The sequence below is a fragment of the Phoxinus phoxinus genome (genome assembly GCF_949152265.1).
Source record: "Phoxinus phoxinus genome assembly, chromosome: 15".
Classification (NCBI taxonomy): domain Eukaryota; kingdom Metazoa; phylum Chordata; class Actinopteri; order Cypriniformes; family Leuciscidae; genus Phoxinus; species Phoxinus phoxinus.
In genome coordinates, this window is record NC_136890.1 from 1948680 (window position 1) to 1959644 (window position 10965).

The 10965-nt window shown below is 43.4% G+C and overlaps 1 protein-coding gene across 1 annotated transcript in view; it reads left to right on the forward strand.

Annotated features, from left to right (window-relative positions):
• Positions 1 to 10263, forward strand: part of creld1b (cysteine-rich with EGF-like domains 1b) — a 24988-nt gene extending 14725 nt beyond the window's left edge. The window contains exons 6-11 of the mRNA XM_079636706.1: positions 91 to 270; positions 1594 to 1689; positions 3288 to 3371; positions 3451 to 3546; positions 3628 to 3768; positions 8976 to 10263. Coding sequence (XP_079492832.1) covers positions 91 to 270; positions 1594 to 1689; positions 3288 to 3371; positions 3451 to 3546; positions 3628 to 3768; positions 8976 to 9196 — 818 coding nt within the window. The 3' untranslated portion in view covers positions 9197 to 10263. The remainder of the gene's footprint in view (positions 1 to 90; positions 271 to 1593; positions 1690 to 3287; positions 3372 to 3450; positions 3547 to 3627; positions 3769 to 8975) is intronic.
• Positions 10264 to 10965: the final 702 nt, after the last annotated feature.

The window sequence follows — 10965 nt, forward strand, 5'->3', positions numbered from 1 at the left end:
GTGCGCGCGTGTGCCCATGTGTGCCCGTGTGTGTGTGCCTGTGTGTGTGTGTGTGTGTGTGTGTGTGTGTGTGTGTGTGTGTGTGTGTAGAGTGCCCCTCCGGCCCTGCAGGAGTGTGTGGAGGTCTGGGCCGCTGTGAAGGTGAAGGCACGCGTCTGGGAGACGGGGAGTGTGTGTGTGACCCGGGATACTCCGGCGCTCTGTGTCAGGACTGTGCGGACGGATATTACCGGGAGAAGAGCTCCAATCACACACAGCCGCCCTGCTCAGGTGACCAGGCGCTCGAGGGACGGGAGAACACAATTTGTACATCAGGAGATTTAGGGATGCACCGATGTGAATATTGTGGCCGATACCGATAACCGATATTAATATTGCTGTTATGGCCGATACCGATATTTACCGATGTCGATATCTCTGTATAGAAAACACATTTTTATGATAATCAAATAAAGAGCTATTTTCCAAAACACTTTTTTTTTTTTTTTTTACTTTTGTAATTTATTTTCAGAAATTACTGATATTGGGCACCTTTACCTGTGTGTACCAATATCAGTCATTAATAATTTGTATGTCCACTCTAGCCGCGACGCGACTGCGAGTTGCATACAAATCAATCAAAACCCAGAGCCAATCAGAACAGCGTGTGGGCAGGCTGTCGCGTCAAGTGCACAGCACCAGAGAGTAATCTTGACGGCAATCGCAAGAAAATGGATAAGTAGCTACATAATCAAATTCACAAATATTACACCATTTAAACAGTATTCAAATACATAGGCTACTGAGTTACTTAAACAATCTTTGTCAAATAATACATTTGTTTCTTCAGTTTGAACGTTCTTGTTTCCATTTGTTTAATTTCAAGATCTGAGGTGAATTATCCATTGTTGCTTTTACAGCTACAAAGCTGGAGCACTAAATGATATTCAAAGTCACATTACACGCTTTTAACATTAAATAAAGCACATAAACAGTGCCTGAGATTATCATTGCCACACGTTGTGTTTGTTGTTCCAGCGCGACGTCGCAGAAAAATAGAAACAGTTTCTAAAATAGAATCGTCGCGTGTCGCCGTCGCGGCTGGTTAGGACATAAAGCTCTGATTAACATTGAAAATATACCTTTTATCGCGTGTCGCGGCATCGCGTGTAGTTAATGACTAGTTCGCGCGCCCACAATGAAGTGCGCGTGCCTACACACAAACCCGGGTTCAAACCTCGCCCCGTCCAGCACGGGAGATATAACAAATGTTGATCGTGTGCCCACCATAAAGTACGCACCACTACACATAAAAACTGTTCCCACAGTATCAGTTATTCCCCTCGCTCTGACGAGAGACGTGATAAAGGGTGCACCCTCTGTAAAGCGCGCCCCTCTACACACGCGCTCGTGCAAAAACAAACATCCCCGCCCCCACACGCACGTCAAATACACAGGAATGATAATCGGCCTGTTCACATCGGCCATATTTTGACATCGGAACGATACCGATGTGTGAAATAATGACCATATCGGCCGATATTATATCGGCGGCCGATATATCGTGCACCCCTAAGGAGATTAATTGTGTGACTTTTTTTTTTTTTTTGGCAGCTTGCCATTATTCCTGTAAGAAGTGCAGAGGTCCTCAAGAAAACAGATGTCTGGACTGCAAGCCTGGCTGGATCCTTCACAGCAACAAGTGTGTGGGTGAGTAACACACTACAGCCCCACACATCTCAGCCGTACCTCATAATCATCATTATAACTAATAAAGGCTTGAAATATCTCACTTTGCATGTAATGAGTCTCTATAATATATTAGTTTCACCTTTTAAGTTGAATTACTGAAATAAATGAACTTTTGCACAATATTCAAATTTTTCCAGTTTCACCGGTATGTTTCATTATATTAGATATTATAAAATATAGTTTTTTGTCAATAGAAAAAAGAAAAAAAAGTGTCCAATGTAATGAGTGAGGAACGAGTGAGAGTTAACAGATGAAATAAGCATGAAATGAAACTATGGCTTTTAGAAACTAAATATATTGCACTATTAGAGCTCTCTACAGCGAGAATCAACAAAGCTAAACCAAAGACACTTAAGGCCTGGACTGAATTGGTTACAAAAATATCTCATATAATAACTCGTTAGCTCGTAGGTACTGAATGTTTCGGTGTGTTATTAAGGAGCAGTGGAAATCCTAGAGCTGTGCTAACGTTAATCATTCCCCTAACTTATTCATCTATGTTTAATGTTATTAATTTATTTATTTATTTATTTTATTTTTCTTATTATTATTATTATTTTATTTTTTTCTAAGCAAACCCTGGTCCTGTATATAGTTAATGGTGGTCTCATGTGGACCATGTTTAACCTTGCAAAAAATTAATAAATAAATAATCATAAAAAAGAAATAAGCATGAAATGCTGAAACCCTATTGTAATTGTAAGGATTTGTAAAACTGATCGTGCAGGCCAAACCGTGAGGCCTAGAGACTTGAAACCTGGCCAGATGGTAGGCCTCAATTTGGGGAGAACCTATCAGAGGATGACCCCGATTGGCCCATAGGTGGATGAATAAATTAATAAATTCCCGATTTACATACATTACATAAAAATACATTTATTAATAAAATTGAACAAAATATGAAAATGTGTGCCTGACCTCAGTAACAATAATCAGACACACCTGGATTAATCAGTTTGTCCAATAATGGCAGACAGGAAACAAAGGAGCTGGCTGAAGTTCAGGAAGTAGTGCAGCTGTGCATAAAGCCCATTGAAAAATACAAGTTCACAAAAAGATTGAATGAATGAATTTGGTGATGATGTAGCATAATGAGAGATTTAGAAGCAATTTTTTGTAGGCCGGCCCATTGACATGCCATCTCCTGTTCCCCTCTTCCTTTTTCTATTTTTAGCCCCGACAGCTTTTTTACTTTATCCATCTTTTTCGACGACAATTCTCTACTCATACCTGAGTAGAGCGCCCGCGCCCGCTCGCGATATTACCAACCCCCCCGCCCCCCCTCTTCTATGATGGAATCTTATGAGGGCGCCTACTCTAGCCTGTTAGTCCTCAGGTTATATAAGGTTATATAACATTGAGGAAATGCAGAAATGATTTAGAAACGCACAACGCGCCGCATATAACATGGGTGTGATTATTAGTAAATAATGATCTTATAATTTCCAGCTGAACAAGAGGTTTCCATATGAGCTGCATTCTGTCACCAGTTTACCACATCTGTGTGTGTGTGTGTGTGTGTGTGTGTGTGTGTGTGTGTGTGTGTGTGTGTGCAGATGTGGACGAGTGCGGCACTGAGTTGGCTCGCTGTCCGTCGAACACGTACTGCTTCAACACCGACGGCTCGTATGAGTGCAGAGGTCAGTCTCACACGAACGCTCAGTGATGCAGGGGTGTGTTTGCGTGTGCACTGATGAGTGTGTGTGTGTGTGTGTGTAGGTTGTGATCAGGCGTGTGTGGGCTGCATGGGGAGCGGACCGGCTCGCTGTAAGAAATGCTCTCGAGGCTTCAGAATCACTGGGGCAAAGTGTCTAGGTAAGACTTTCAGCAAGCGTGTTTAGATCCGACGCTTCTGTTGACATGATGTTTGGTCACATGATGAAAATCTGTCGCCAGACGTCGACGAGTGTGCGGAGAGAGCCATCGCCTGCCCTGGACTCAATGAAGCGTGTGTTAATGAGGAGGGCTCGTTCCGCTGCGAGTGTGCCGAGGGATTCATCCGACGGGAGAGCATTTGTGTGGAGAATCTGCCACCGAGTGAGTGCAACACACACATCCCAGTGTCCTGAAGCCTTCACAGGCCATTCATATCAAGATTCATCGCATCCAAAATATAGATGCGATGATTAAGTGTTTACATAATACAGTATATGTGTGTGTCATGTATAATTATTTTGTATATATAAATACACACACACACACACACACACACGCAGCTCACACACACACACACACACACACACACACACACACACACACACACACATGTCTGTATATATTTAAGATAAATGTGTTATTTATATATAAAATATGTATATGTATATATTATATAAATTATATATATACAGTATATACAGTGGGGCAAAAAAGTATTTAGTCAGCCACCAATTGTGCAAGTTCTCCCACTTAAAAAGATGAGAGAGGCCTGTCATTTTCATCATAGGTACACTTCAACTATGAGAGACAAAATGAGAAAAAAAAAATCAGAAAATCACATTGTAGGATTTTTAATGAATTTATTTGCAAATTATGGTGGAAAATAAGTATTTGGTCACCTACAAACAAGCAAGACTTCTGACTCTCACAGACCTGTAACTTCTTCTTTAAGAGGCTCCTCTGTCCTCCACTCGTTACCTGTATTAATGGCACCTATTTTAACTGTATAAAAGACACCTGTCCACAACCTCAAACAGTCACACTCCAAACTCCTCTATGGCCAAGACCAAAGAGCTGTCAAAGGACACCAGAAACAAAATTGTAGACTTGCACCAGGCTGGGAAGACTGCATCTGCAATAGGTAAGCAGCTTGGTGTGAAGAAATCAACTGTGGGAGCAATTATTAGGAAATGGAAGACATACAAGACCACTGATAATCTCCCTCGATCTGGGGCTCCACGCAAGATCTCACCCCGTGGGGTCAAAATTATCACAAGAACAGTGAGCAAAAATCCCAGAACCACACGGGGGGACCTAGTGAATGACCTGCAGAGAGCTGGGACCAAGTAACAAAGGCTACCATCAGTAACACACTACGCTGCCAGGGACTCAAATCCTGCAGTGCCAGACGTGTCCCCCTGCTTAAGCCAGTACATGTCCAGGCCCGTCTGAAGTTTGCTAGAGAGCATTTGGATGATCCAGAAGAGGATTGGGAGAATGTCATATGGTCAGATGAAACCAAAATAGAACTTTTTGGTACTAACTCAACTCGTCGTGTTTGGAGGAGAAAGAATACTGAGTTGCATCCAAAGAACACCATACCTACTGTGAAGCATGGGGGTGGAAACATCATGCTTTGGGGCTGTTTTTCTGCAAAGGGACCAGGACGACTGATCCGTGTAAAGGAAAGAATGAATGGGGCCATGTATCGTGAGATTTTGAGTGAAAACCTCCTTCCATCAGCAAGGGCATTGAAGATGAAACGTGGCTGGGTCTTTCAGCATGACAATGATCCCAAACACACCGCCCGGGCAACGAAGGAGTGGCTTCGTAAGAAGCATTTCAAGGTCCTGGAGTGGCCTAGCCAGTCTCCAGATCTCAACCCCATAGAAAATCTTTTGAGGGAGTTGAAAGTCCATATTGCCCAGCGACAGCCCCGAAACATCACTGCTCTAGAGGAGATCTGCATGGAGGAATGGGTCAAAATACCAGCAACAGTGTGTGAAAACCTTGTGAAGACTTACAGAAAACGTTTGACCTCTGTCATTGCCAACAAAGGGCATATAACAAAGTAATGAGATAAACTTTTGTTATTGACCAAATACTTATTTTCCACCATAATTTGCAAATAAATTCATTAAAAATCCTACAATGTGATTTTCTGGATTTTTTTTCCTCATTTTGTCTCTCATAGTTGAAGTGTACCTATGATGAAAATTACAGGCCTCTCTCATCTTTTTAAGTGGGAGAACTTGCACAATTGGTGGCTGACTAAATACTTTTTTGCCCCACTGTACATGCAAATATTTCTTGCATGTGTGTGTTTTTTTATATATATATATATATATACACAGTAAAACACACAGTTATATTTTGGATGTGATTAATCGTTACACGGCACTACGTTCAGCAGAACAAAGAAATTCATACAGGTTTGAAACAACTTGAGGGTGAGTTAGTGATGACCACAATAACAAAAACTATCCCTTTACTGAGGCATTTAAACCCACATCTCTTCTTTATGAAAACCACAGGGGAAAATGTACGAGCGTTGACTCATTCACTTTGCCAGATCTTGCTATAAAACAAGAACGTAATAAACCTAAATAAATCCAAATGCTTCATATCGAAGACAAGACCAAAATATTGCTGCCCGCACCTGTCCACTTTAATAACTCAATAATCTTGCTTGCTTTATTGTGCCGTTTAGTTGGTGCTTGTTTAGTAAACTGACTCTGCCATCATACACGGGTAAATAATCGATTACATGTTCTTTCCTCTTCTTGGCAAGCACCAAATGTGAGTAAAAATCAGCGTTGGCGAGTATATGAAACGGTGTCACTCGCCAGTTGGCCGGTGACATTTTTATGAATTCTAACAATGCGTGAACAAACGTGAATGCCGCTCGGGACAGTTGACGGGCCAGTGCTTCATCGGCACGAGAGTGTAAGCCTTGACAAGAGCATCCTAGGAAACATAGTCGGTTATGTTTTAAGTGAATTTAAACAGTTGAGTGTGTGTCAGTATCAGTGTATTGGACCCATACATTCACTCTTAAAGTGACAGCGGCATAATATTTTATGCTTTTAAAGTTAATCAAACAACAAAAGACAGAGGAAAATCACTCACTGCTCTTGACTGAATAACTTTTGTAACTTTAAAGGTAAAATATGTACAATAATTTTGTAATAATCCAAAAATAACTTGCAAAGTGTGATATATTTCCTGCAGTTGTGTACATTTAATATCCCAAAAGTTCCCAAAGATTTTAAATTTCAGAGAAATTCCAATTTTAAATAATGGCTCGTCCCTGTTCACTGTCACTGACGTGATATCTGCGTTATCCCTGGTTTCCGCTCGTACTGCCGTAGTAACCATGGCGACAGACGTGGACAACAGCGTAACGTCTAGCGGCGCTCACGCTGTTGTTGATTCGTTCAAACATTATGGACCATGGAGAGCAGACTTTGGGACAAAAGGAGAACTAAACGAGGATCAATATCAGCGTGGCGTTTTCGAGACGCCGAGAGCTAGCGTCCGAGAGCTAGAGTCCGAGAGCTAGAGTCCGAGAGCTAGAGTCCGAGAGCTAGAGTCCGAGAGCTAGTGTCCGAGAGCTAGAATCCGAGAGCTAGAGTCCGAGAGCTAGTGTCCGAGAGCTAGAATCCGAGAGCTAGCGTCCGAGAGCTAGCGTCTGAGAGATAGAGTCCGAGAGCTAGAGTCTGAGAGCTAGTGTCCGAGAGCTAGAGTCCGAGAGCTAGCGTCCGAGAGCTAGCGTCCGAGAGCTAGCGTCCGAGAGCTAGTGTCCGAGAGCTAGAATCCGAGAGCTAGCGTCCGAGAGCTAGCGTCCGAGAGCTAGAGTCCGAGAGCTAGAATCCGAGAGCTAGAGTCCGAGAGCTAGTGTCCGAGAGCTAGCGTCCGAGAGCTAGCGTCCGAGAGCTAGTGTCCGAGAGCTAGTGTCCGAGAGCTAGCGTCCGAGAGCTAGTGTCCGAGAGCTAGCGTCCGAGAGCTAGCGTGCGTGAGCTAGCGTCCGAGAGCTAGCGTGCGAGAGCTAGCGTCCGAGAGCTAGCGTCCGAGAGCTAGTGTCCGAGAGCTAGAATCCGAGAGCTAGAATCCGAGAGCTAGCGTCCGAGAGCTAGAATCCGAGAGCTAGCGTCCGAGAGCTAGAATCCGAGAGCTAGCGTCCGAGAGCTAGAATCCGAGAGCTGGCGTCCGAGAGCTAGAATCCGAGAGCTAGCGTCCGAGAGCTAGAATCCGAGAGCTAGAATCCGAGAGCTAGCGTCCGAGAGCTAGAATCCGAGAGCTAGAATCCGAGAGCTAGCGTCCGAGAGCTAGCGTCCGAGAGCTAGAATCCGAGAGCTAGCGTCCGAGAGCTAGCGTCCGAGAGCTAGCGTCCGAGAGCTAGCGTCCGCGACTAACTTCCACTCGACAGAGGCGCTCTCACATGAGCTTTATTAGACAGGAGAGCAAATGTTCATACAACTAATCGATGCTATATAGCTCAACATGATGAAATGTTAGAATATGATCAGTATGTTATTCATATGTTGCTCTAGCGTACTGCTAGTCTCATACACACAAACTCACACACAGAATAACATTATAACTTTAACACAAAGGCAGTTTAGTGTGATCGTGTAGAGCGAGTGAGACAGCGCTGCGTTATCTTTCATTCGTCTAATAAACTGTCCAGTGTGTGTAGTATTCAGCACTTGCGGGGACGTTAGTTCGGTAGAGTGACGTCCTCATTCCGTTATATCCGCGGGACTCGCGTGTGGCGCTGAGATCTGTCTCTCATTAGCACTCGCGCCTGCTTCACACCACAGTCATGATAAACACATCAGTGTATTCACTCATCCATAAACATTATTAGAGTTAAGTTCCATAATTCCGGTTATTCACTGTGTCATCAACCTACGCCTGTGTGATTGTGAGAGGTTAGCGACACCTAGCGGCGAAAGAAATTACATATTGTAGCTTTATTAAGGAAGGATGTTTAATTTATGCAGTGAAGACTATCCAGTGTAATTTTACATTTGCTTACTTTACTAAATGTCTGTACCTGAAAAATACTGCCAGAAAAACTTTTTATTTAATTTGTATCTTTGTTATATTGTATTTTTTTTTTTGCTTTTGCTTTTGCTTGTGATTTGATTATTTGTTCTTATTTTATTACTGGCGGATTACACACACTTGGTGAAAAAACAGTTTCACCAAAACAGTTTAATGGCCGGTATAAAATATTTATGGCTGGTAAAACGTTGGTTAGTGCAGCAAAAAGTTAGTTTTAGGTTTCATTTTGCTCGTTTTAAGCAGAAAAACTCACTTTTTTAAAAATCGGAAAACAAGATATAATTTCCTATGTCATTTTACTTCTTTAGTAAATCTTCTTGATTGTAAGAATGTTGAGATATTTGGACTGGAAACAAGACAAAAAGACTAAGTATGAAAAACATTTTTTGCAGTGTAAATAGTATGACTTATTTATTTATTTATGACGTATTTAGTGTTTTCCACTGTTGTAGAAGAGTGCAAGCTGTACAGAAACACTCTATAACCGTGTGTGGTGTGTGTGTGTGTGTGTCTCTCAGCGGGTCCAGAGAAGGGTTTGTTTGACGACATGACGGACGACGAGGTGCTGGTCCTCCAGCAGATGTTCTTCGGTGTGGTGATCTGTGCGCTCGCTACTCTCGCCGCTAAAGGAGACATGGTGTTCACCGCGATCTTCATCGGCGGCGTGGCGGCGATGGCGGGATACTGGCTCTCGGAGAAGGGGGACCGCGTGCTCGACGGGATCCTGAAGGGACGCTGACGACCGAGGGACTCCGCAGGCGAAGCTCCGGGATCAGTCGAGGCTCGAGGAATGCATGTTGAGGACGTGCTTCTGGGTAATGATGACGACGCTGCTGCTGAAAAGCTCTTTTACAACACTGTGTGTCGACAGTTCAGCCGTGCTGTGTTTACGAGACGCCACGCGGTCAGCGGAGGGAGACGTGTGCAACCCGGTCAGGGAGAAGGACTGTACATATGTTGGCATGGACGTATCGGCACTCTCGCAACATTAAAGGAATAGTTCAGGCTTTAATAAACATTTCCTGATTACTTACTCACCCCAGGCCATCCGAGATGACATCACTTCCTTTCCTCAGCCGAAGAGAAATGCCGGTTTTGACGGAAAACGATCTCATGTGAGTGAATGGTGCTCAACGTCGACCATTAGGCCTCAAAGCGTGACCCCGGGGTCTTACTCTAGCAAAACCACCAGTCATTTACAAGAAGAAGGAATTATTATTTTTTTTTTATTGTTTTGACTACAAATGTCCGCGTTCTTCTGCGAAGCGTGTCCACGGGTCGGTGGAGTTCATGACCTTTTGCATGACACATGTACAGTGCTATGCATAAGATAACACACACACATGCTAAAGTTGACTAAAAAAGAGGAATAAAAAATCATCTTTTGGAAAGTGATCGTAATGATCGTAAATGTGCAGGTGTTGCGTGATATCTCTGCGCCCCAGTAGCAGTGCTTCGCCCTAATATAGTCCCAGTCAATATCTGCCCTGAAATCTCCTAGTCTTAGGCCCTGTTTACACGAGAACGCTCGCGGGTGAAAACGTAAAATTATTTTATCGGATGTGCCTTTCGTTTACACGGCGACGCGTTTTTGGGGCTTAAAAACGCAAAAAAGTGAAACCCCCCTCCAGAGTGGAAATCTTAAAAACGCTCCACCGTCGCGTTCCCGTCTAAACGGTAAAAACGCAAAAGTCTGCTAGACAGTGAAGGCATCGCGTACGCGTTTACGTCACAGGCATGCGCCAGTACAGGAAAATAACAAAACATTATCAAACTAAAATATATAGCGGCATTAATTTCATTGACAAAAAAAATAATAATTTTGAGCGACACGCGAAGAGCAGCGAGGGTTAAAGCAGCAGCTTTACCGTATTAAACATGAAGAACTGTGTCAGCGTCTCTTTCACTGTCAGTGCTCCACATCGCCACCTAGCCGTCTGGAGTGCACACTACATCCAATCTCACACACTTTTGCGTCACCATATGCACGCAGATTTCCCCCCCCCATAACGCTCGTCTAAACGCAGAATAAAAAGTGATAACGCAACGCCACTTTTGCGTTTTCTCTTCAGATCGTTTCCGTGTAAACATAGCCTTAACCTTCATCCCTATTTGTACTAGTTGTGAATACGCAGGCCACAATAAGTAATTAGGTGGGGGTTTTTCTTTTTTTAAAATCACTTTTACTCAGGACATGCTAGCTGGCAACAAAGGATTCTATTCATTATGCTAAGCTAAGCTAGCGGCGACCCTGCCGAACTAAAACAATGCATGCACTGAGACAAAAATGCATTTGCCCACCTATCTACATGTAGGAAAGACGGTGAATAAGCCCTATTTCACAAACGGTGGCGTGTTCCTTTAAAATATCTGCACATCCTCACACACTCTTCACCATACCTAGAGATCGGCTGGTTTTATTTCAGTTCGCCTTTGATTTGCATTGGGAGATGATCTTATGGAGAGTTCCCCATGCCGATCTCTAGGTGTGGTGAAGAGTGTGTGAGG